The sequence below is a fragment of the Triturus cristatus genome, chromosome 3_2, assembly GCF_964204655.1.
Source record: "Triturus cristatus chromosome 3_2, aTriCri1.1, whole genome shotgun sequence".
NCBI lineage: Eukaryota > Metazoa > Chordata > Amphibia > Caudata > Salamandridae > Triturus > Triturus cristatus.
In genome coordinates this window covers 790,135,632-790,162,896 of record NC_140584.1, presented here as the reverse complement: position 1 = coordinate 790,162,896, position 27,265 = coordinate 790,135,632, and the positions used below count along the sequence as shown (strand labels likewise).

The window sequence follows — 27,265 nt, the reverse complement described above, 5'->3', positions numbered from 1 at the left end:
TGTGTGTTAGGAGTTCAAAGGATCTGCCTGTTCTTGATTTATTGCCAGCAGCTAGCCCATACACCATAGTCATGAGAGGGGTTCCAGCCCCCACCGTTACTCGAGAAGAAACTACCCAGATGCTCATCAATAAAGTAGCCCATTGGTTAAGTAGAAATGCCCAATTTAACCTAGCGAATTATAGGCACATTTTAATGGCGAGAAGGGTTTCATGGATTGGCGGGACTAGGAAGTGTTTCGCGGGAGATACTGTGATTTTAAACTTCAGATTCCCGGGGCTGGTCCAGGACCTCCTTGCCCATTCCAGGGGTGGCTCCTGGAGGGGTGGGGGGGGGGGGGGGAGATGCAGCCATCCAGCTACTACCACTGGGTTTCTTTTATAGGGATCCAAGGAGAGGAATATCAAACGCGAAGGACTGGCGCGAGCTCAGGGGGAGTGCGGGAGCAGGGCCTCCGCTTGTCTTAACTAATCATATTGCTGCATTGGTAAACACTCTGGGACTAGATGACATTGATTGACTCAATGGAAGTATTTGCATGGGGGAGGGTTCCGCTGAGGCCATTGATTTTCCCAGTTATGTGGGTGGAATCCCCTTAGTAACATCAGGGAACACCTTAATCACCACCCACGGGGAAATAGCCTGTGGTACCTCTCATCCCATAGAGAAGGCCCATATATTACAAGCAGAGTCCGCGCTCATAAGCAACCCGATATTGGCCAGCTCAGTCATTTTAACCGAGGGCTCCATAAAGATCATTTCGTGAAATATAGCGGGACTCTCGGCTAAGTTAATAAATAGTGACTGGCTGGTATATATAAAAAATGTCCAGGTCATATGTCTGCAGGAGACATGGGAATGGGATAGGGACTCGCTCGCTTTGGAAGGCTACAAAATGTTTTTTGTCCTGGCACAGAAACGACTTGTGGGCAGAGCTAGGGGAGGACTCGTCACATATGTGGATCTTAAACTTAAGGGGAGATGGGAAGACCTGTGTTGGGATTCTGGCGTTCTACAGGGGCTAACACTATGCATGAGGGGACAGAAGATACTCCTTGTAAATTTTTATAATGCAAAACAAGCGGGATTCCCATTAAATAGCCTGAAAGAATTAGAAACTAGATTGGCGGGGGAGGTGGACCAGGGAGGGCGTACGCACCAGTTGGTGCTCGTGGGGGACTTTAACTGCCACCTTTGTCACAATGTAAAAATAACTAGATGCGGTGATTGGTCATCTTGCCCACTGGAAAAGGGCCCCCACTTAGAACATTCAAAGGAGGGATACGAGCTAAACAAGGTACTGGGAATTTATGCCCTTCAACACATCATGGACCTGTTAATAGGAGGGGTACGGAGCTGGGTCCATCCAACCTTTAAAGGGAGAGGCTGTGATTCTTTCATAGATTTTATGTTTGTATCCAACATATTGAAGCAGGCGGTACTGGGGTTTGACATAGAACCGAGTATCTTTAGTGATCATAACCCCCTTGTAATTGCACTCATTGAACTTAGCGTGACTAGCCCACAAGAGAAGAGGGGTGCAAATGGGGTTCTAATGGCGGCTGACCAAGGGAGAAGACCCAGATGGGCCCATATGAATGTTGATGCATTTTATGGTGCACTCATGGCGGATAAACAGCAGAATGTCTGGAGGTATTTGAGCCCTACAGTAGAAAGGGTTGACCTAGTCAAGGCTTACGAAGGGGTCACAATGCACATTAACAGCTTACTCCGGAATAATCCCGGGAAAAAGGGGTCAAATGAACATGGTTGCTTCGATCATGCTTGTTCTAGGGCCCTGAGAGAGTTTAAATTGGCACTGAAAACTCTCCCCAGGGATAAAATGAGGGCTGCCGCCTGCCGGGGCCTATACAAAGAGGCTGTTGAATGCCGTAAAACTGCCCTGCAACGGCAGGCATGGGAGAATTTGAGGGAAGCAGTAGATACAAAAAGTAGGACGGCATTTTGGAAAGTTATTAATGACCCATGTTTCCAAGATAGGGATAAACCCAAGATCGTAAATCACATCCTGCCGGAGACTTGGTTCGTGCACTTTAATGGCCTGTATAATCACTGTACCGAGGAGAACCACCCAGCAAATGAGGAGGGCTCCGGGAGAGTGGGACATGCAAACTTCTCACTGAGTGAAATCAAGGCGGGCATAGAGGGCCTGTCTAGAAACAAAGCGCCCGGTCCAGATGGGGTCCCCCCGGACTGGTTTCTTAGCCAGGTGCACTTGTGGGCCCCGATACTGACTAGGGTCATCAATGCCGCAGTAAATACGGGTATGCCTGCCTCATGGTCAACTGCAATAATTGTGCCAATCTTCAAAAAAGGAGACAAGGAAAGTCCATCTTGCTATCGACCCATCTCCCTTATAGACGTGACTGTGAAAGTTTTAGGCAGGGCCATTCTAAATCGCCTTTTAGATTGGGCAGAGGAAAACAAGATTATTACCAACACGCAGTATGGTTTTAGAACGGGACGCTCCACTGCTGACCAATGTCTTAACTTGTACCGGTTGACTGCCAAGTACACGGTAGCAAGTCAAGAGACTGTGTACTTGGCTTTCATGGATCTGACGGCAGCTTTTGATAGAGTGAATCGAAAGAAATTATGGGAACTCATGGAAGAGCTGGGAGTGGATCAGGCCCTAGTAAATATATTGAGATCTCTACACTGGAACACGCAAGCCCAGATTAGGTAAAATGAACAGGGGAGCATGACCGACCAATTCCCATGCACAAGGGGAGTCAGACAGGGTTGTATTCTGGCACCCTTTTTATTCACCTTGTATATAAATGGCCTGGAGAATGCATTGGTGAAACTGGGAGTCGACACACCCAGGATAGGCACCAGAGGGGTCCCGGTTCTACTTTATGCAGACAACGCAGTTCTCTTGGCCCGGACCCCTCTGGGCCTTCAAAGACTGTTAGATGGGTTTGTGCAGTTTATGGAGAATTTGGATCGGTCTGCAAACCTTGCCAAATCGTACATCATGGAGGTAGGGAAGCCGCCCAAAAAGAAATAAGAGTACATGATTGGGGCACACCATATAGAAAAAGTTCAGTCTTTCTCATATTTGGGAATGCGGGTTGACACCAGGCTCAATTTTAAACCTCTGTTAGAGGAGAAATGTCGCACCCTAACTAGAAGTACGGGTGCGATTATGAACTTCGCTCACAGGTTGGGCCGCTGGTCTCCGGACCAGATTTTGAAACTTTATAATTCTATATGCTGTGCCAAACTACTCTATGGTAGCGAAGTATGGGGATTTACTGACACAAAAATTCTTAACATCGAAGAGAACAAATTTCTCAGGAGATTGTTAAAAGTCCCCAAGAGTACCTTGTCAACCATCATTCATGAGGAATTGGGTGCCATGTACATAAATGATCATTTGAAACTAAAGCCCATCAGCTGCTGGATCAAAATCTGGACAAACCCTGAGGCCACTTTGACTAGGGAAATCATTAATGATTGTTTGCTCCGAGAAAAAGGGAAGACCATTCCATGGTTAAAACTATGTAAAGGAATCCCTTGAGGCCCTGGGCCGTCTAGACCTCTTTATTGACCCCATGAAATTGTTGGCCAAGGACAAGGAGTGTGTCAAGGTGGAGTTTCTGAACTATTTGGGTTCGTGTAGGGAAGAGAATGAGATTAGAAAACCCACAGTGAGATCTTACCTTTTAACTAAATCATGTCTGAGCATTGAATCTTATCTTTGTCTTATCCACAATGCCCAAGATAGATTTTTAATGACACGTTTTAGGCTGGATCTACTACACTACAGCCTAGCGGTGCCGGCAGGTTTTACGAGGACGGTAGAACAGAAGGTCCCCGCAGCTGCGATCAACGATCTCCGCAGGATACCCTTCATTTTGTACTGTTATGCCCTTTTTATATGTACCCCAGAAGGCTTTTATTTTTTTAAACAGAATTTTAAAGAAGGCAGGGTTTAGGCAGGCAAAGGTGGCTCTTTTGTATCTAAAACTCTCCTCTGAGATTTTAACTTTGTATTGTATGGTGAAATTTTTACGGTTGGCAATGCGCCTTACAAGTACCATTGGGTTGGTATAAATAGCCTGTGGCCTGCCCCTAGCACTATCTGAAAACTGTTTTGTAAAAGACTTGCGTGGAGTTGGGGGTACTATTCTAGCGATGAAATGTTAGTGAGTTCACCTTGGCCATTGTGTTTTTATGGTAATGAGAGTGTTTATAAATGTATTGTCTCTCTTTTAACCTGTGCTTTTATGGTATTGTTTTTTATGATGCCGAATAAAGTCTTGTAAACTAAACTAAACTAAACTAAAGCACCCCAGTACAGAGATCTGGGCCTAAATCCATCGTTTTTTTGCACATCATGCCAGTCCAGTTTGGACCCAGCCATATGCAAATCAGTCTTGACCCTGCCCCAATGGGACCAGTCCAGCTCGAACTGCCAGGCCAGGTCCACTCTGGACTGGAAACAATCCTCCTAGGACCAGTTTCGGGCTTTCAACCCTCATCAGCCAGGATAGCTTGACTCCAGTGGCATGGAGAGCACGGGACCCACGCCTGGGCATACCCGTCCCACTAGGGGTGACAAATGCAAAAAGAACAATTGATGGTCCTGCCTGGACTGGAAACAAGCATCCGTGGGCCCCGTGGTCTCCATGCCACCGGAGTCAAGCTATCCTGGCTGATGAGGGCTGATTGCCCGAAACCGGTCCTAGGATGCCTGTTTCCAGTCCAGGGAGGACCTGGACTGGCAGTTCAGGCTGGACTGTTCCCATTGGGCGCAGGGTCAAGACTGATTTGCATATGGCTGGGTCCAAACTGGAATGGCATGGTGAGCAAAAAAACAATGGATTTAGGCCCAGATCTCTGTCCTGGGGTGAATGTATGACATTGTTCTGCATTCTGTCCATCAATTGTTCTTTTTTCTTGGGAAGAGGCAGCAGTCCCAGCAGGCAGCGTCCGGGTATAAGCTCTACTCTAACCTTTGTCACTCTGCGCACTTCATGCAATGCCTCACCCCAAAAAGTTTGTAGCTGTGCACAGGTCTATGCTACATTTTGAAAGTCCACAGGAATTACACTACATCTAGTGCAACTTGTTGGTAGAGTAGGATAAGCCCTATGTAAGCGCTGTGGCGTCATGCATCTTAATAAGCAGCACATTCTCAATTTGGGACATGATGAAGGTCTTTAAATTGTCTAACTTAAAGAGTTTAAACAACATTCCTGAGCATTTTGTCACCTGTAGGTCTTATAATCGAGCTCCCAAGATATTGTTGCAGGGATTCTGCTCATGCACAGAACTATGCGCAGGAAACCAGGACCTCAGTGAATTGCGGTGTACCAAAAACTCACCTCAGAACCCAGAACCCCAATCCGACTAGCATCAGTGTCCCATTCGTTCTCCGTATCCTCTCGAAGCTACCAATGTATAGACAACCCAGAACAAGCGACTTAAGAGTACTCTCAGGAATGGTGGGAATCAGAAATACCTGTTCGTTATTCTCATATCAGTCCACAACAAGAGTAATCAGAGACACAGTAAAGTTTAAAAATGTTTATTTTATAAACTACGTGTCCTAAGATGCAGTACTTTGGCTAACATAAGCAGACAAATGATTAAAATTAAAACCATCAGCATTGTTACAATACCATAGAAAATGAAGGGAGAATTCATATTACAAATGATCGTGGAATACAACCACCCTCCCTTCACTAGTGAGCTAGTATTATACTAATAGAAGGTCTCTAGGTTTGAATGGGGAACCCCATACCGTAAAGATTAGCTTAGGTGAATCACATCACAGGATCAGCTTTGCTCTGCGCATGGAAAAGTTCATCTCCAGAATGTGTGTCTAATGCATGCAAACTGCAATATTAAAGGCTCTCGACTTTCAGATATTTGCAGCTGTGTGCGTGTTATGGCTAGAGCGTGGGCCGATCAACCTGAACTCAAAATCATACATTGTTTGGTGGCTCAGACTGTTTCTGCACATAATGTTCAGACCAAGGTCGCAGTGCACATCTAGGGATGTGAACAACTGACCGTTCTCATGTGAAGAAAAGGCAAGCAAGCAGTTTTCAAATAATAACATGTATCTGCAGTGTCGTGTACAAGAGCAGCAAAAGTGGCAAGATGGCGTTTCTAACATCTAAGGCGTTTATGCTAACATAGCAATGTATGTATCTAAAACGCTGCCTCCACTACAATATTTACCCTCGGTATGTTATACTTGCACCAGGATAACGTTACGCTCGTTGTGGGTTTTAAAGACTTTTTAACCACTCTGATATAATGTCATGATTTTCCAAAGGTATGCCAATACTTAGGGTCTGCAGAGTGACCTTCCAAGTCAATACAGGCAACCTGATGTTTAAAGCCCAGTTATATTTTACAAAATACTAATATTACCTTTGTCTTGAGATGCTCAGGAGGACAACAAGTTTATCAAGTGCATTTTCTTTCCACTAGAAAGTACGCAACAAAGAATCTCACAGACACTGAATGGCAGCATGGGTGTATTTTTTGGTACACAAGGATATTAAGAAATATCATCATAAACTCTGATAAACCTTCTGAGGTTTTTTGTGGCACATGCTAAACATAATTCATTGTATCAGAGTAAGACCATAAAATGATGCGCTTTAATGCTGTGACAGTTTTATGTGCCACAAAGAAAGCAACAGATGTGAAAGTGTAATATGAAATCAGTGAGCCAAAGTTGTATAATTTGTTGATTAAATTAGCCATAATCTATTAAAGCATTCAAACACAATTAGGAACATGTTGGCCAACGTCTTCTAGATTTCCTCGGAGTTCGGAATAATGATGTGGGGTGTATCACTTCAAACAGTGAAATGAGAGCTTCTGTTTTCAATCAGAGGATCTGGAAATATCGAAATAGATAAAGAAACAGGAGGTGAATTAATGGTGGTTCTTCACTTTTTATTAAGCCACCAAAAATGTATTTTTGGTCTATGTCCGAATTTGTGCAGCCAAATTGCAACATAAGCTGCTAGGTGTGATAAATACCTCAAATACATTGTTAGCTACAGAAAAATAAAATTCTGTTTCAAGCTGACAGTCAGAGGTACCTGAAAAGGTGGTACATATTGTTTTTATGAACTGTTGGCTTGTTTTGTGCTTCCAGAACCATCAGGCTTCTGCAGCAGTTCTTTCCATATAATCCTGAGAAAAATACCTGGTTCTCAAGACGAAGATTCTTCAGTCTTCTTGCATGGAACATATTTTGGCTCAACTCGGCTCTAGACTTTTTTTTTTTTGCAAATCTGTTTTTATTAAGTTTAGATTGTAGTACAGGAGTATATCGTACGGCATCACATTTCACATACATTGAGTCAGAGACTTATACAGGCTAGTAAATCAAGCCAACTGTCAAGAGGGGGGGGGACAACCTGGTGTCTGTTAGCGCGCCCACCGCCGCCCTCCTGAGATCCAGTCACTTCACCCTTAGTAGTTCCGATGTCATCTCGTGGGGAGGGGCCAACCCCACCACCCACCAGCCATTGAGCCGTACAAGGAAACTAAGCTCGCCTACGCAACTGAGGCGTCAGTAAAGTCGAAAAGGTTACATGCAATACAAAAGGGAGAACCCATAACAAAGGCAGCGTGTACATTGATGTGTATGGTGTGCTCCTACCCCCTGCCCGCCCCAACCCCCCCCCCCCTCGAACTCCAGGAGCACCCCTCCAAGCCCCAATGGGCGCAGATATCCCCAAGTGTTCCCAAACGCCTCATCTATGGACCAGTGATAATGGGGGCTATGCTGTCTCGCCAGCGAGACTGCCTACACTGCGCCGCCGCTTGCGCCATTGCCATCCTGCCTGGCCTCACACGTGCAGCCTGTGGTACCCTCCCCCACCGAGCGCCGAAACTCAGCAAGCAACTGTTCCCAGCGGTCCGCCATGGGCTCCCTCCGCAGCCCCAGTGTATCCTCCCTGCGGATGGCCGTCCCCTCCGCTCTGGCCCATGCCTGAAACGATGAACTCCAGGCCCTCGCGTGCGGCGGGTCGGGCGCCTTCCATCTCCTGGTAATGAGGCGCTTCGCCACCACAAGCCCCAGGTCCAGGAATCTGGACACTACCATGTCTTTAGGCGATCTGGTAAATTGGTGCAAGATGTGTTCGGGCCAGTCAAAGGGAACGCTGCGCCCCACACTCCCCTGCAGCTGCCCACTAACCGCCCTCCAATAGGCGTGTAGCACAGGGCAGCCCCACAGCATGTGTAGCAGCCCCGCCCCTAGCACGCGGCACCGAGGGCAGAGCGCATCCGCGCGGTGGAAGTACCTATTAATCAGCTCAGGTGTGAGGTAGGCCCTGTGGACTATGAACAGCTGGATTTGACGAAACCGCAGATTGCGGGGGATTCGCACTGGGCTCTTGAGCACCCTCTCCCACTCCCTGTCCATCAGCGGCCTCCCCAGGTCCAGCTCCCAATTGCCGCGGAGCGGGCCTAGATCAACCGCCGTGTGCTCTCGCAACGAGGCGGCGAACCAGCGGACCAAGTGCCCGCCCCTTCCCATGACATGCAGATATTGCATGGTTAGATGTTGGGCAGGTTCTGTGGCCATGCTCCTCCATTTGGCGGTCAGGCTCGCCAGTAGAGAGCGGTGCAAGAGGAATCCGCCGGGTGGGAGCCCGTCCTCCGACACCAAGGTCTCGTACGGTATCAGCTCACCATCCCTGTACAGGTCCCCCAGCGTGTGCACGTCCGCCGCCCACCAGCCCGTCAGCACGGGGGCCGCGAGCACCCCCCCACCTCCAGGAGAACCCTCTAGGGGTATCGCCGGCGCGTATGGTACTACTGCACGCGTGAGGTACAAGGCCCTCCTAAAGCACCTGTGCGCCACAGCCAGGAGGAGCGGCATCGGTCCCGCCACCGCGGCCAAGGGGTGGAAAAGCCCGGTCACACGTTCCAGCGAGTAGGGGGCAGCCTCCGTGGCTGTGTCATCCCTGCCCCTGTCAGCCAACCAGCGGGCGATCCATTGCAGCTGTGCCGCCAGGTAGTAATGCTCAAAGCAGGGCGCCGCCAGACCACCCCTGTCCGTCGGGAGGAAAAGCTTTGCTAGCGCTAACCTGTGCCTGGCGTTGCCCCAGACAAAATCCCGCAGCATCCGGATGAGCCTGCCAAAAAAGGCGGGTGGGACGTACAGTGGCAGGTTGACAAAGTAGTACAGTAGACGAGGGAGTATGACCATTTTGGCGAGCGCCACCCTGCCCGTGGTTGTTAGCGGGAGCGTATTCCAAAAGGCCACCTGCGACCCAAGCGCCGTGACCACCCTCCCCAAGTTGCCATCAAACAAGTCAGTTGGGCATCGATAAATGTGTATCCCCAGGTATCGGAAGGTGCCGCCCCTCCACTGTACCGGCGTGCCATTCAGGCTGTAACCCGGGTCCGCAGTCTCCTCGCTGAAAGCGTACAGACAAGATTTACCCGCGTTCACGCGAAGCCCCGAAACAGTGGCAAAGGACCGCAGCAATGGGGCCAGCCGCTCCGGCATACTACCTACGTCTCTAACGTACACCAGCAGGTCGTCCGCGTAAAGCGACACCTGATGAACCGCGTCTCCCAGTGGTATACCATCGCCCAGGGTCGTCCGCAGAGCCTCCGCCAGGGGCTCCATCGCCAGGGCGAACAGCAGCGGGGACAAGGGACATCCCTGTCGGGTGCCCCGGCCCACCGGCACCGCCTCCGAGACATGGGGGCCCAACCGAACACGGAACGCGGGGTTCCTGTAGAGTAGGTCAACCATCCGGAGGAAGTCCCCATCCAGTCCGTACTGCAACAGCACCGTGGACAGATATCCCCACTCCAAGCAATCAAACGCCTTCTCCAAGTCGAGGAGGAGGCACCCCGCTCTGGGCCATCTGTGCACTGCCTCACCGGCCACCCTAAAGTATCGTCTGAGATTGAGCGACGTGGACCTCGCGGGGACAAACCCGTTCTGGTCAGAGTGCACCAGGTGCGGGACCACCGGTGCTAACCGCTCCGCTAGGGCCTGCGCCAGTATTTTGTAGTCGACGTTGAGCATCGCCAAAGGGCGGTAGGAGCCCAGGGCCGTGGGGTCGCGGTCCGGCTTAGGTAGGGAGACCAGGAACGCCTCCCGCATGGAGGGTGGGAGCGACCCCTCTTCCAGCGACTTGCTGTAAAGCTCGCGCAGCAGCGGCACCAGGGTCTCGCGGTATGCCTTATAGTACTCCGCGGGCAATCCGTCCGGCCCCGGAGTTTTGCCCGTCGCCAGGACGGCCGTACCAAGGGAGGAACGGAACTCCGGGTCCTCCAGAGCGCTCGGCTGAAGTCGCCAGGTGGGCACCGGCGAGCGGTCCACCACCCAGCAAATCCGAAGCCATAAGGGGTTGTGGTCGGAATGCGTCCGCCCCAGATATTCCGACTGTTCGATAAGCGGGAGCAACGATTGGGTCCCCACTATCCTGTCCAGCCGTACATGGAGATCATGGACCGCCGAGTAGTAGGAATATAGCCGGTCCGTCGGGTGAAGTGTACGCCACAAGTCCTGCAGCGACCAGTGCGTGAGCCAATCTCCCAGCGCCCAGGCGTTAGATTCCACCGCCGTGGCGCGAAGGGGTGGGAGGGATCTGTCCAACTGGACGTCCAGTACCATGTTAAAATCCCCTCCCAGCAGCCAGGGGAGCCCAGCATAAGGATGTAGGAGCTGCGTCAATCGCGCCAAAAAAGAAGCCTTGTCCACGTTGGGCGCATACAGCGAGCCCAGCAACAGCTCTTGGCCGTTCAGCTTCCCCCGCACTAAGGTGTACCTCCCCTCCCGGTCCACTGCCACCTCCGTGCAGACGAAAGGAACACCTGCTCGCACCCAGATGAGCGTGCGCCGAATAAACTGTGCCGTACGTGTGTCCCCTCCAGCGCCTAGAGAGCCTGCCCAGTTCCGTCGAGGACATGTGCGTCTCCTGTAGGAGGGCAATCCCGACTGAGTGTCGCTGCAGATAGGAGAAGATGGCGTAGCGCTTGGACGGTGTGTGCATGCCCCGTATGTTCCAGGTCACAATGTTAGTGTGCGCCATTACAAGTCCAGATGAGCAAGCCGGGCTGGGGCCAGGGCGCCCTCGCCAGGGAAAGGGGGGGGCCCACAGTCAGGGGGGAGCATATTAACGCGCTGCCATGTAAACAGTAGAACCAGTATGAACAGTGTAACAAACAGGGCGTATTCCCAACAGGGCATCCGTCCAAACCTCAGTAACGCCAAGTAATATTAGGCTATTGCAGTGTGATAACAAATGGGGTTCGTGCAATCATAGCAACCTTCGGAACCAGTACCCCTCCCCCATCCCAACTGGAAGAGTAAGGAGCAGCATCAGGTCCGGAGCCGAACTGCCGTGCAGGTCCAATGTGAGCCCCCAGCGGGAGGCTTCCACAGATGCAATATTAGGTGACGTACGCATCACCCAGCCCGCCCCCGCAGGGGCCAGGCGCTCCCAGTTCTGGGCCCTCTGCCCCCGGAGTGGGTCCAGGGTCCCGGATCCGTCCAGTACAGCTCCAAGGCCGTCGCGTGACCCCAGTTCAGTGTCCGCAGCTGTTGTCTAACCTTCGGCATCCCGAAATCTGGTCACGCAATCAGGTCCGCCGTCTGCGGGGTCACCACCGGCAGGAGCAAGTCCTCCGAGACCACTGTGGACGGGGACGACGCCCCACTCGCTCCTGCCCCGCTGGGTGTGCAGGCGTCCATGCGGTCACTGGCGGGCGGCGTCCCAAGCGTCGCCACCGCCTCCAACGCCCCCCGCCGCTCCATCCGGATTCTGTCCGGGCTAGGTGCCACCGGTCCCAGCCGCGCCGCCCGCCGCGCCCCTCGGCGCCCTCGTCTTCTAGATCGCCTCCCCGGGTGGCCGTCGACCTCCGAACCAGCAGGCCTCGCCCCCGTCCACTGTCCCGACTCTTCCAGCCAGTCCCACACGTCCTCCGGGGAGTCGAAGAAACGGGCCCCTTCTTTTGCCACCACTCGCAGGCGGGCCGGGAACAGCAGGGAGTAAGGCTGAGCCAACTCCCGCAGCTGGCGCTTCACCGCCATGTAGTTGCTTCGTCGCCGCTGGACGGCTGCGGTGTAGTCGGGAAAGAGCATAACTCGGCTACTGCCCACGGTCAGGTCACCAGTTCTTCGAGTTTCGCTGAGGATCGCGTCCCTGTCCCGGTAGTTGAGAAGCTTGAATAGGAACGGTCGGGGCCGGGCCCCCGGCTGGGGTCTCTGCGCCGGCACCCTGTGCGCCCTTTCCACCACGAAGTGTTGAGATAACACCCCCTGGGGCAGGAGGCCCCTCAGCCAGTTCTCCACGTACTGCTCTGGGTGCCTGCCCTCCACTCCCTCCGGGAGACCCACTGCGCGGATGTTATTGCGCCTCGAGCGTCCTTCCGCATCATCAACCCTGTCTTCGAGCGCATGGACCCGGTCCAGTACATCCTGCAGCGCCGCGCCATGGCTCCGCACAGTAGGTTGTAGTTCTTGGAGCGTCTGACCGTGCGACTCCACACTCTCGGCCAGTTTGCGGTAGTCAGCATGGAGGAGGGTGAAATCAGACGTGACCTTGTCCATCCTTGTTTCCAGGGACGCCCGCGTCTGATCCAGGGTGGCGCCGAGCCTCTCCACTGCCGCTAGCATGGTATCCATTTTGGTCGAGAGGGCCGCCGCTTGCGACTCCGCGTCCCCCCCCGGCCGGCTCTGTGCGGGGTCTGCAGTCCCAGCCCGCGGCTGACCCTGCTGCGCCTTGTCTCGTAGTCGGCCCATCACGTACTGTTGGGCGGTCGGCATTCACAGGTCGTTGCCAGGCGCCGTGTACTCGACCAGTCGCGGGCCCTCCAATCCACGCCGGCTCCCCGCTCCACTCTGTCACCCGGCCCCTACTCGGACACCCGAGGCCCAGCCGCCGGGCCAAAGTCTGTAGGGGGGGGGGGGGGGAGGATCGGGGGCCCTCCACAGTCCGCAACGGCAACCGGCCCCAGTAGGACGGGCCCAACCGGCAGTAGTCCTCCAGTTCCCTTCAGGGCTCCGCACCACCACGCCCCCTCACCAGTGCTCCAGTTAGCCGGCGGTCAGTCTAGGCCCTGCTAGATGCACCCAGGCGCTGTAGCCTCCGCCAGCCAGCACCACATCCGGGGTCACGCTCCAGGCGGCGCAGCGTCCAGTGCCCCGGGCGAGGGCGTCTCGCCTCTTCAATGTGCTGCTCCAGGCGGCCCCCTCAATGGCTAGCGCGCCGTCCTCCGCCGCGGCCACTCGCAGTGCGGCGCCCCGCAGATAAGGGCGTCAGCCCCAGGCCTCAGTGCCCGCTCCACTGCCTCCGGGCTCTCCCGCGCAGCAACTGTCCTCTCCCGGCCGCCCCAGTACAGGCTCCGCCGCACAGGCCACTCCAGCTCGGGGTCCTCCGCCACACGCAGCTCACTCCCATGCACTCCGGACTCACCGCTGCAGGCCCCCAGCACAGCCCTTCACGCCTCGCCACTCGGGTCCCCTGGCTCCCCCGGTTGCCGGTCTTGCCGGATGGTCGCCGCTCCTCAGTCCTCCACCGCTCTCCGCGATGTGTGGCTATCTCGCGGCCTGCAGGGCCTGGACGCCACGCTCCGCTCCACGTCTCCGCAGCACCCGTCAGGGCTCCCACCAGTCTGCGACCGCCAGAGACAGCAGCTCCCAGCCGCCGAGGCACCACAGCCGCCAGGGGAACAACCTCGGTGTCAGCGCCGTCTCCCGCTCCGTCTCTCGGCGTCCCCGCCAGGTCTCGCAACAGGCCCCGCCTCACAGGCCGCCGCGCGCCTCCTCGCCACACAAGCTCCGCTGGGCCACAGCGCCCCTCAGTCGCCGCTCGCGGGGCCACACCAGCTGCTCCGCACTGCCCCACATCGGGTCCGCATCCAGCGACCACGATCTGCCCCCTCCTCAGGATAATCAGCAGGATGTCCGGGAGGTAACGGTCGGAGCCTCAGTCGCTTGGCTCTAGACTAGGTTTTTGACTGGGGCACTGTGGAATGCCAGATTACAACTAATATTCTCAGTTGCTGGATTTACATCCATGGGTAGGGCACCAGATTACCCCTTAAAACACTTCAAATTTCTTAAAACATTGAGAAACCTTCACACTTTAATAGACCCTACACAGTAGCCATCACCAATTAGCTATATCCTAGATGTGGATACAAACACCGGGAATCAGCTACTTGGCTCCTGTCAGAACAGGTCTTTGTTGAGCAATCTCAAGCACCAACTAATATTCACCACTCAAATTACTTTCATGTTTCACCATACTAATTCAACACTAATCCTTAAAAAGCACTTAAACAACCCCTCAGGGGCAACAGCGCTATATAAATGCAAATCTTTTTTAATCTGTCCACTATACTTCTCAATCCAAATAACTGACTAATATCCACAACTCAAATTACTTTCATATTTCACTATACTAATTCATCACTTATCCTTTATGGGTTCTGGAGTAGCGTGCTACTCGCCAAAAAAGTGCCTCAACACCCCCACCAGGGATAACAAGCGCTATATAAATGAAAACCTATTTCACTCTTCTACCCCTCCGCTATCCTTCTGAATCCAAATAACTGACTAACCTATCCACCACTCACATTACTTTCATATTTCACTGTACCAATTCAACACTAATCCTCTATGGGTTCCGGAGTAGCGTGCTACTCGCCGAACAGCGCTATGACGCCTTGTGAGGGGTAGTAAGCGCTATATAAATGCAATTACAATACTATACATGCCCTGTAGAGAAAGTAAAATTGTACCTGCTTAAATTAGGCATTGCTGCTGACATTCACTGTCCGTGAGTGGGGTCTCCATTTCTCCGTCCCAAGAGGCACACTTCAGAGAAATGTTTGTCTGCCTATCAATTTTAGGGCTGCATTGAGCCGGAAGAGAATACCCTTGGTGGAGCCTGGATCCAGAGTCACCTGTAGAACTTGGGATTGCTCCCGCTCCTCCTGAAATGATGTCCAGATATCACGACTCGTGCGACTGTCTATGATTTACTCCGTAGAAAGTCTCAACCTCTTTTACGGACATAGAAATACAATTCAGGAATAGGTCTCCTGCTCTCTGGCAATCGTTCTCCAACCATTTAGAAACATCCTTGGAAGCCTGTATATGCAGCAAGGGGTGTAACCACCAGATCCAGAAAGCTGAGCATAGTTTGCCCAAATCAGTACTTTTGTGACTGCTTTTTCCCCACGCTTGGGACCCCTGGGTGACAATAAACCGAGTCCCCACCGGGAGCCTCCTACCACTTATGAGCAGCTTCGGGAGCTCAGAGATCTTAGTGGAGCCCAATAGCAAGTGCTTCTCCCCCCAATTGGGCCGGTCTTCACACCACAGTGCCGTGTATTGCAGCATTTCTGCCAGATAGTTTAGTTGGAGATCCGGGAGTCCAAGACCTAACTTCCAGTTTCAAGATCTCCAGGGGAACCCTGTTCCTCTTACCCGCCCACACCAGATTCATCAACAGTTCATCGGTTTGCCGAAACAGCGTGGTGGGCAGAAAGCAGAATGAATTCTGCATTACAAAGGCAGTGGGGCAATTAAACCATCTTGCTTAAGGATACTCTACCCATTGCCGACAGGGGCAATATAATCAAGAATCAGACCGAGGCTGCCAGGCCTTCCATTACCCTGCCCATTTTTAACTCTTACTGTAGGCAGCGGTCATGCGTTATCAGCAGACCCAAATATCGGAAACTTAGAGTTTCCCATGGCAAACCTACATCTAAATGTAGTCAGGGTTGCCAGGGGGTATAGAACAGTTTTAGGATGATTGACGTGGAGCCCCAAAGTCCGCCATCAGTCGCTTGAGAAGGGGCACAGAGCATTCAGGATCCTTCGCATAAATCCAAGTTTAGCTTACACACATGGATATGATGTGGGTCTGGTCTTCCACCTGTATTCCCAAATCTCATAGCTGATCTCGGAGGTATGTCGCCAGTGGCTCCACAGAGAGGGCAACCAAGAGCGGCGATAGGTGTCAGACACTGCACTGCCCACTCAGACTCGCGCACAAGGCGTGTTATTTAGGAGTTATATAGGAGTTGCACCCATGCCAGGAACTCTGCCACTAGACCCATCCGTCGGAGAACCTCCCAAACAGGTTCAGGATAAGGTGTAGAACACTCTCTATATCTAAGGCTATCAATCCTACTCTCAAGTCAGTAGTCTGGGTTTCGTGCATCACGTCGGATAGACTCCTCAAGTTCAGAGGGGTGTCTTGTCCAGTCATATATCCACATTGGTCATTTTGAACTAAGTGCGTCAGCACCCTGCTGAGCAGTTTGACATCAATTTTTAGCATGAAGAGCGGCCTGTGTGATCACGGGTCAGTGGGGTCCTTGCCAGGTTTGGGGAGCGTTATTATGAGTGCTTCCTACATGTGAGCCAGGAGTTCGCCAGCTTTAGGGACATCAAGAAGGGTCTCAAGGAGCTCAGGGTGGCAGAATTTGCTTGAAAATACTCAGGGAAACCATCTGGTCCGGGACTTTTCACACTAGCCATGTCTCCTCCAATGGTCTGCTTGAACCTCTGTCAGCCAAAGAAGGGTCATCTGAGCTAGGAAACCCTCGACCCAGAGGTGTGGGGCGCGTACACCCCAGAGAGGTGCTCGCATAAAAATTGGTCAATTGCCTCCTGACCCATAATTACAGTACCATCAGGTCTGCGAAGAGTGAAAATAAGTGGCGGGGGCGCTTACGTTTAAGCAACCAGGCCAGCTTGTTTCTGGACTGGATGCTTTCTCAGTGGAGGCGTGGTCTGTAGCCCTTACGGACATGACAGTCTACTCGGTCGCAGATCGCCGCTTCTGTCCTATGTGCCTCTGTCAAGGACTCATCTCCTGCTTCACTTCCCCATGCCCATCTCTGTAGCCCCACAAAGTGCTCCTCTCCCTCTCGCAACTCCAGCTCCAATATTCTTCTGATACGATAGGTCTTACTGTGGCTTACACTTCGGACAACCACCTTAAGAGCTCCCCAGTCTACACCGCGCAATTGGGCAGTGTTCCTGTTTGTGATACAGTAGCATTGTAGCACTACCTGCATGTCTATGTTGTAATCTGGGTCTCCCAGTGCTTCGGGCTGAAGCTTCCGCAGGGGTATGCTGGGCCGGTCTTCCCTCACTCCACACTCCAATTGTAAAGGGGCGTGGTAAGACTAAAACCTCACCTGATAACTCACCTTCTCAATATTAAGGACTCCCTCATTTGTCAGGAGGAAGCGGTCCAACCTACTATGTTCTCCATGAGTGAGAGGGGGGGGGGGGGGGGGAGGGGGGAGGGGGTAACAAGCGTATCCCTCTGACGTGGGGTGGCCCTTCCACTAAATGTCAACTAGCTGAAGCCTTGTGATGGGTTCATGCAGTTCAGCTACCATTCAGAGCTTCATGTCCGTCCGGGGAGGATGACTGTCCAAATGACCATCCAAAACACAATTAATGTCACCCACACAAATGATAGGCAGTACGGGGAGTCGCTCAGTTTCTGGAGCGCCGAAGAACTCCTCATCCTCGACATTTGGTGCATATATATTAAGCATGCACAGTTCCAGCCCATCCAGTATTCCCTGCAATAGTACATACCGTCCAGCCACATAAGTTACCTGCCCTCTCATCTGGAACATAGCACTTGGGGGCACCCATGTAGACACCCCCCTGGCATACGAGGAATAGGTGGAGGAGTAGAATTGCCCTCGCCACCTTTTATGGAGCTTCTGGGCTTCGGCCTCCAGTAGGTATGCCTCCTGGAGGAAGGCAATGTGTACTCCCATTCTTCTAAGGTATGTGAAGGTCCTGTAGCGTTTGACAAAAGAATTCAACCCTCAAACATTCCATGTTATCATGCGCACTTAGTCAGACATTACTGAGGCCTATACTAGTCACAGCCTCCGCATGCCCCACGTCACCCCAACCATCCCCAATAAGTGATACTCAATTGCTGTCGCACAAACCTTAATCAAAACAACTAAACAGCACCCATCCCCCCCAACCCTGGTTAAATACCCAAAACCTCAAGTAGTGTCTTCCCAATCATAGAGACAAACCCTCCACCCCAAATCAAGAACCCCAATAGAACTCCAGTGTGTGCTCGGAGTCAGATGGGCGTACCACTTATGCGATCGCTAAGGGGTAGGATCAGGCAGGTGATAAACCCGGCTAGTATTGTGTCCTACGTACCACCCTTGTGTACCTATGTTCCTCACTGCACTGCGTATAGTCTCTCACACATCATGGAAAAGAAGGAAACCCCCTACAACAACAACAACCACAACCACACTAAGGGGAGAGGGAGGAAAAGGGAGAAGGGGGAAACAGAAGAAAAGGGAGGGACGGAAAGTGAGGAGTTGGGCAATCAGAGGAGTCCAAAGCGGCCTGCATCCCACCTAGGCCCATTCAGGAAAAACATACCAGAGTGGGCACCTGCAGCCCGTAGATAGATCTCAGTGTGTGGTGCCCCCATCTATGCCAACATCTGGTCTGTCCCAGGTATCGGAGCATCATTCCTCAGGATAGAACCTGTATGAAAGGAGGCAGCAGAGGTGACTGTCTCCACCAGGGACCTGGCCTACTCTCTTGCTCGCCTCTGCAGCTCTAGGTCTAGGGCGTGATCAGGAAGAACAACCACCCTTGAACCAGAGCATCGGCTCAGTCTGCTTCTCCTCCTCGGTCTGGGTATGCAGCTCTTGTCTCTCCGAATGCCGTCCCGGGTGCCGCACCGGGCAGCTGCTGGGATCCGATCAGCTCCACGAATCTCCAATCAGTCCCACATGTGCTCCAGTGTCATAAAGAGATGACAGCAATCCTTATGTATCACTTTCAATTTAGCAAGGTAAAGTAGCATGTATATGAGGCCTACTTCTTTCAGTTTCTGCTCGATACCGTTAACGAATTGTCGCTTTAATTGGGCAGCCCTGGTGTAGTCGGAAATATGCGTATTGTGTGGTTCTCAACTTGTGCATCTCCCGGAGAATGGCATCATGGCCCCTGTTGAAGATCTTTGCAATAACAGTTCTTGGAGCGTCCCCAGTCGGCTACGAGGCCAATGATCGGTGCGCCTTTTCTACCATAAAAACCTGCGACAGCTCCATGGTCGAGAGCACCATCTTGATCCAGCCCCCTAAGAATACGTCTCTGGGACTCTCCCCTCCGTCTCCTCAGGGAACCTCCGGAACCGCAGGTTGCACTTGTGGGAGCTCTCTTCCGCGACTTCTGCCCTTGCCTCTAATTATTGTAAACGGGGCTCGAGCATGGCCACCACAGTCTACAGCGCGGTCATGCTCTCCTGCATTGAGGACACTTGCTGCTCCGTTTCAATAGAACTCTACGGCACTTTGCAGAGATCCGTCCACAGCAAACTAACATCCAATGCCACGGTCTCAATCTTAGCCTGTACTGCCAGGCTCGAGGCCACGATAGCAGCAAGTATCAGGGTAGCCGTTGGTTCATTCACTTTCCATGGCCTCTTGCTGCTCTCCATCGGCTGGCCCCCTCCAGTACCTGGGGCCATGTATTGGTCCATCTTCGTTTGATGTGCCCTACCCCCCCCTGTCAGTTTGTTTTTGCCCTTAGTGTACGCGTTGGTTCCCTACTGCTGCGTAGGGGGCGGTGATGCGTCGGTTCCTTACCGGAGAGGAGGTGATGCATCAGTTCTTCACCGCATGGAGAGGTGATGCGTCTGTTTCTTACTGCGCTTCTGTGGCGATGCGACTAGCGACACCACAATGCGATGATGACCCGGTGCAATGAACAAAAATGGCGTCTTGATGTTGCTACAATGAAGGGGTGATGCGTGCACGCCCGACGGCAACTCGGTGAATCTTCTTGAGCTGCGAAAGGCCCTGCGACACGCTTCTCTGGTGATGGGAAGGCGTCTGCAGCGACGGCGACACTCTTCTCCAGTGATGTGAAGCACTTCAGATTCCCAGCAAGGGAACTCAGGGGAGCTGGTTGGTGAAGTCTTGTATCCCTGAGACTTCAGGCAGGAGGCAAGCTCTAGTTCAAGCCCTTGGAGATCTTCTTACAAGTTGCTGAAAGTAGCACAAAGTCCTTTCTCCTTTCTTTGGCAATCAGATAACCACTGCAGGCCAATCTTTAAACACGCACACAGCATAGGGATAGTCTCCTCCTGCATTCTCTCTCTGGTTCCTCTACTCAGCAAAGGTTCTTCTTGTTTCCCAGAAGTGATCTAAAGTCTTGGGGTCTGGGCCCCAGTATTTATACTCATATTCTCTTTGTTCTCCGAAGACAGAGAGGCCTTTGCCTAGTCCAAACCAGTTCTGGTCAGTCTTGGAGCACTTTGTTTACAAGACTCCTCCTTTCCTTTGACAGTGTGGGCCAGGGCCATCAGACACACCACAGGAGGAGGTGTCAGCATTGTGGAAGGCAGGCACAGCCCTATTCAGGTCCCAGGTTCAACTACTCCCACCACTCAACATGCAGATCTCTCTATTCAGCCTTGTGCTGACTCGCCCTGTCTCCTGGAATCCCCCAGCCCCCCCGTCACTCAAACTCCAGACAAGGAATACACAACCTAGCAGAGGCAGGCTTGGATAGTTAGGCAGGAAAATACCTACTTTGTAAAAGTGGTATTTTCAAACACAGAATGTTAAAACCAACTTCACTAAAATATGTATTTTATCATTCTGAGTTCAGGCATACTAAACTCTAATTTCTACCATGTTCCCTGGGTCAGTTAGGATTATAAGGTGTTATAATAAAACTTCCCATTCTTGCCTATGGGGACCAGGTAGCCTTGCAATAGTGAAAAACGAAAATGGCTGTAATTCACTATTAGGACATGCCACACACATCAGGGCATGTCCTACCTTTTACTTACAAGGCACCTTGCCCTTGGGCCTACCTTAGGGGTGTCTGATATGAAGAGAAGGGAAGGTTTAGGGACTGGCAAGTGGGTGCACTTGGCCAGTCAACATGGCAGTACCAGATTGCACATAGGCTCTGCAATGGTAGACCTGAGACACACTTTTCAGGCTGCTTTGGTGGATGGCACAGCCAGTGCTGCAAGCCCACTAGCAGCACTTGATTTACAAGCCCTGGGCACCCATTGTGCGCTGTACTAGGGTCTGACCAGTAAATCAAATAATCTAATCATGGAGTCACTAATCCATACATCAATTTACAATAGAGAGCATATGTACTTTAGCACTGATCAGCAGTGGTATAGTGCACAGCTAACAGATCAGAAAAAATACAGGAGAAAGGCAAAAAGTTCAGGGATGACCCTGCAAAAAGGGCCAAGTCCAACAGGCACATTACCAGCTTTCATCATAAATAACTTTAAAAAAATAATTTGTATTCGACATTTCATCCAGCAGACTTCATACACATTACTTTTCCATGGACCCAAGTAAGTCAATTGTCTTAGACAATATATTGTGATAAGGCTTTAGTGAAATTTTTTGTTTAATCTGTGAATTGCCATCTCTTTCACAAAGAACACGGTGTTGAGAAATTTGTACTGTGACTCACAGATGCTCCAAGTCAATATTATACTTACAAACCTTGTGTTCACTCATTTTACACAAGTTTCAAAATGGGTTTGCACCTCTCAGTCAGTGGCTGTTGATTGAGTCTGGACCCATCTTGTGCACCCATTCCAGCACCATAACCTCCACTGGCGAACTGCAAGGCAAGAAAAACATCAAGCATTACAAGAGATGGAAATAAAAAAGGCCTACTCCATAGTATTAATGATTCAAATGAGTTCCTCACTTTGTATGAAGAATGTGAACGATCTAAAAAAGCCATGGTCAAGTGAGGAAGAACCAAGCCTAAACCTTTCACAGCTAAAAGGAAAGATAAAATCTCAACTGAATTCTCCACAGAATGAAGAAGCAGGATTCAGACATTTTAAACAACAGCTCCAAACATTGCATATGTGTGCTCTTTTTTCCCAGCTTTTGTCTAGGTATGCTATGCTTACTTGAATGGCGCACATCACCTGAGAGGGTATCCTGGTGCCTAAAAAGGGGATGCTGGTCTGGCTGGGGCTCACTGGATGAGCCATGTTTTTAAGTTACTTATGGATCTCCAGGATGGAGTTGACAGTTAAGATGTAGAGAGGGATCGTTCCAGGCTTTTGTGAGGGGGGGGGGGGGGGGGGAGAAAAGGCACAGCCTTCAGCTCTGGCTCGACAGATCCGAGGCAAGTAGATGGTAGTAGGAGGTTGGCTGAGCAGAGATGTCTGGACAGTGTGTGAAACTGGATATATAGCCTTGCCTTGTTTGAGTAGAGCTTTGTGGGGGGTTTAAGAGGGTGAGAATGTGGATTGGGAGTCAGTGGAGGTCCTTAAGGTGTTTGGGTATATGTGTGTGGTATGGTAGTTTGAGTGTGAGTCTTGCGGCTGTGTTCTGTAGGACTTGAAGCCTCTTGGTGAGTAGGTGGGTGATGTCGAAGTACAAGTTGTAGCCATAGCCCACTATGATGGTGAACAAAGCTTGCGTAACATATTTACAGGCGTCCAGCAGGAGCCATCAGAAAACTTTCCTGAGTAGCTTGAAGATGTGCAAGGAGGTGGATGTGACTGTTGATGCGGTTGATCACAGAGATTTAATAGTCAGTCAATCATGTTGCCTAGGTTCCTGGCCAAGATTGGATGAGCTTGGGAGTGGGTCTTAGCACTGAGGGCCATCATGCTTATGACCAGAGAGTTGTCTTTTCCGCATATGAATGCTTCTGTTTCGTCACAGTTGTGTTTTAAGCAGTTGGTTTTCATCAGATCTAGGACTTAGGACATACAACTGACGAAGTTCACATTGGCGTGCAGGGTGTCATCACAGAGAGAGAAGATGAGCGGAGTGTTAGACCTGGAAGTCTGAGGGTGGTCTTCCACAGTACATTTTGCCTGCAAATTTGGTGAAATAATTTGTGTTGGCCTTAGGACTCAGCAATTTACCACAGCCAACCAGTGCTAATGTTTATATGCTTCTCCCTTTAAAAAGATTTGATGGACTTATCCACAACTGGCATATTCATCTAGAAGTCCCTAGTAGATTATTATATGTGCCCAGGGCCTGTAAATTAAATTCGAATAGTGGGCCTGCAGCACTAATTGCGTCAACCATAAAAGTAGCACTTTAAGACATGTCTCAATCCAGTCCACTGCAGAGCCGGTGTGTGCAGTTTACACTGCCATGTCGACTTGGCATTTAAAACCCCATGCCAAGCTCTAAACTGCCCTTTTATTACATATATGTCATCCCTCAGGTAGGCCGTAGGTAGTCCCTTACAGCAAGGTCCAGAGTAATTGAAAGGTAGGGCATGTACTTTCAAGTTTTGCATGTCCTGGTAGTGAAAAACACCCAAATTTGTTTTTTCACTACTGTAAGGCTTTCCCCTCTCATAGGTTTACATTAGGAGTTATTACACTTATAAGCTGTAATTCCTGATTGAGAAGGAGTAGCTCTGTCATGCTCTATATCACTGGAATGGTACTGATAAATCCTCTTTGGTGGCAAAGTTTAATTTATCATTACTATTTTAGAAATGTTACTTTTAGAAAAATGGCATTTCTCTGCTCTTAGCTCTGTGTGCCTGCAGCATCTCCAATTCATGTCTAGGGTTGGTAACAGCTTGACTTTGTCCATTCCCTCAAGACCTTCTTCAAACTGGAGGGGGGGGGGGAGAGGCTCAACTGATTCCAGGGGGGATGCCAGGCTCTGGCCAAAAGCAGCATTATACTGATAACAGGGCTTTGATTTGCGCAAGGGGATGGGGGGGGGGGGGGGGGGATGAGAAGCAGTAAGCCACTATGTCATGGGCCACACAGTAGATAATTTTACCGGTTAGTAAGGCCTGCCTGACCAGAATACTACGTTTGGTAATCATGTATTTAATTGCATTTTTAAAATTGTACAGAAATTAAATGCAATGTTGGGAGTAATTCTAGACATTTTTAAATATTGGCAGCTTAATAGAATATTTGTGAAAAACATTTTGAGGGAGACCGCAAAGATTTTTGGTTCACAAGGCAGCGACATTAAAAAGCTTTAAGACCACTGCTCTAGACAACCACACACAAAAGGTAGTTAGGTGTGACTGAGTGGCCATCCACATCCTGATGGTTCATCCTGGGCAGGATGGGAGGGAGAAGCTGACACTTATACCTGAACAGGCAGTATACTTTCCCCCAAACAAAGGGCTGCATACCCCCCTGTAGTAAGCCTGGAGCCAGAACTGGGAGGAAGGACCTCTGTGCACTTCAAAGCCCCTCTTTGAAGTCACCTCCACTTCAAAGGAATAACTGAGTAGAAGTACTGAGCCTCTGACCCCCTCAAAAAATTAGACACTACTGGATCTGCAAAGGGAATCTGCAAGGAGGAAGAATTGCTGTGCTGCTACAAGGACTGCCACTCTGCTGGACTGCAGCTCTGGAAGAACTGCTTTTCTATTGTGCTGTCTTGCTGCCCTCTGGTCTGCTGAGGAGGGAGTGGACTGTTTGACTTGAACCCAGAGTGATCTCCAAGGACACGCTGGCTTGCCTCCTGTTTTAAGACTCAGGAATATGAAAAGTTGTATCCCCTGCTCCTGATCTATTGGAAGTGGATCCAGGAACTTGCTCTAGTGGAACCGACGCATCCTCGGGCTATGTGAGGCAGAACAGACGCTGCTGCGGGTAGAGAACCGCCTCATTGCACATGGAACCAGCGCATCGCCATTGGAACCGATGCATCGGAATTACCGCATGGCAGCCTCTGAAAGACGATCAACGCATCCCCTCGACTGCGTGGAGGAACCCAGCGCATCACAAGTGGAGCCAACGCATTTGGAAACCGGTGCTTCATCTTTGCGACTGGCGCATCGCCGGTTGCATGTTAAAAAAAAAAAAAAAAAAAAACCACTTATCACCTCGACTGAAGGATCGGCACCGACGCTTCGCTTGGCTGCACCCTGCATCTTGCTGTTGCAACCAGAATCGAGGTACTTTTATTTAGCAGGCCGTTCACCACACACCTGAAACTGGCTCAAACTGCATCTCGGTCGCCTGAACTCTTGACTTTGCCCCGGTCCAGCACAACTAGATAGCTCCCATAGGCGCTTATTGCTTCTAAGTGCTATTTTTACTACTGTTTTTTTACTTTACTTCATACCTCGACTTCTACTAATTGAATTTGTGTCGTTTTGGTCTTGTTTTGTTTACAAAATCATATTCCATTTTTCTAAACTGGAGTGGAGTCTCTCTGTGGTGTTTTTACTGTGTGACTGTTTGAAGTGTTCCACAAATACTTTACACATTGCCTATTAAGTTAGGCTTGCCTACTCCGTGCCAAGCTAACCCATGGTGTGCACAGGTTCATTTATAGTGTCTGACTTACCCTGACTAGTATTGTGGTTCCTGCTTGGACAGGGTGCATACCTCTACCAACCAGAAACCCAATTGCTAACATTGGTGATCAGCGGGGAGGATGGGACTTGTGTTTGTACAGTGCCATACAGTGACTTGGTGTACACTACTACTCCATATCCACACCAATTAGAGCCATTTTCGATTTTTCCAAAGCTTTTTCTTATTCCCGTTCATTTTCATTGGGTCTGTGATCTCACCTGACAGGATGGAGTTTGAGCTGGCCAGTCTAGACAGCTACACGGTGGCCCAGCTCAAGGGATTCTGCCAAGAGGGGAGTTCTAAGAAATCGGAGTTCCGAACAGCTTTGACAGCATAGGCAGAATCTCAAAAGAACCACACAAATAATGAGGAAGAAGGATCTGAGGAATAGTTAGAATAAGACCAGGAGGGTCTTGACATGCAACCTGTTGGGGAGGGATGAAACATCCTCCCAGGACTGGAACGCCATGAACGTGCAGGGAGCTGTGTGCCATCCAGGAACTTGTACCCAGAGGAGCTGGAGGACAGGTGGTAAGAGAGTACACTAAAACTAGAAAATACAAAAATTGAGAAAGAGCAAAAGCTTGCCAAGTTGGAGAAGGAGCAAGCTCTAGAGGAGAAAAGGTTGGCCAAGGAGCGAAGCATTAGAGAGCTGGACATTAGAGCCATGCAAGCGGATTCCAGCAGTAGTGAAGGCAGCCTACTTGCAGTGTCTGCAGAAGGGAAAGTCTGCATCCAAAGGCTTTGATACCCAGTTTTTGGGGGGGATGACAGTGACAAACGGTTCTCTGCCTATGAGATGACTAAGGGTGCACAAGGTTCCTGGGGAGTTCGTGAGAGGTAGCGTGTGGAGATGCAGGCCCACGGTGGTAAGGGACACGCCTGACACTAGAGGTAGAGGATCAAATCCAGTAAACTCCCATGAAGGCCAGTCTAGTCAGTAAATTTGAGCTGATCCCTGAGAGGAATAGACTGAGGTTCAGGGGCAGCTACAAAATCTCTTCACAAACATGGATGGACCTTATTGATTATGCTAGCAAGACACTTAAGGGCTGGGTGAGAGGTCTGATTATTCTGGGCTGTGGATCCAGATTTTGAAGGAGCACAAGCTAGATATTTGTTTCGCAGAGTGGGAGCTCAGTGAGGTTACCGTAGTGTCCCTGGGTGACATTGAGATGGTTCCTAAAACCCATGTGCCCCACAATACTGCAAAGAATAGGCAGTGGGTTACCATTGATGAACAAGGTGTTGAGGCTCTGAGGGACACAAGAGACAGCATGGCTATGGTAAGGAGTCAACTGGTGGCCCCAGAACAAGTTATAAGCAATGCATTCTACCAGGTTGGGGTGGATGACAAACGTGAGGGTCACTATCCAGTGTTGGTGATGTGGGGGCCCTCTGATCTTCTGAAAATTGCTGTGAGCTCTGACATGCCTGTGGACTGTTTGTCAGGGAATAATCTTGAGCACAATACCTGGAAGGAAGTAGATTTCAAGTCGCACCTTCTCTGTGCCAAGCTACCAGAGGGTGAGCACAGGTTAATTTATGGTGTGTAGCTGACTTACCCTGTCTAGAGTTGTGGTTCCTGCTTGGACAAGGTGCATACCTCTGCTAATCAGAAACCCAATTTCTAACAGTGGGCCATACAGATGTTAAAAAGTGAAGAGCCTTGAGGGGTGGAGGACTAATACGGAGCTAAGCTGACTGAGTGCGCGCCCAGAGCAAGGAGCAGACCAAGCAAAGTTCCAGGCCTTGGATTCTTTGGATGAGAATGGGGTGGGAGATGGTGTTGAATGCAGCCGATAGGTCTGGGAGTAGGATTGCCGCCGTGTCCCATTGTCCAGGATGAGGCGAATGTTGTCAGTTGAAGCGATGAGGGCGGTCTTGGTGCTTTGGTTG

At 50.8% G+C, this 27,265-nt stretch overlaps 1 protein-coding gene across 3 annotated transcripts in view; it reads right to left on the bottom strand.

Annotated features, from left to right (window-relative positions):
• ZDBF2 (zinc finger DBF-type containing 2) overlaps positions 1–27,265 on the bottom strand; it is a 154,704-nt gene that overhangs the window by 113,105 nt on the left and 14,334 nt on the right. Inside the window, exon 2 of one of the 3 annotated variants that reach the window (XM_085648891.1) lies at positions 21,543–21,663. In XM_085648891.1, the coding sequence (XP_085505017.1) occupies positions 21,543–21,557 (15 nt within the window). In that variant the 5' untranslated portion in view covers positions 21,558–21,663. Of the gene's footprint in view, positions 1–21,538; positions 21,664–27,265 lie in introns of those variants that run through there. The other 2 variants (XM_085648892.1, XM_085648893.1) reach the window with 2 other exon arrangements.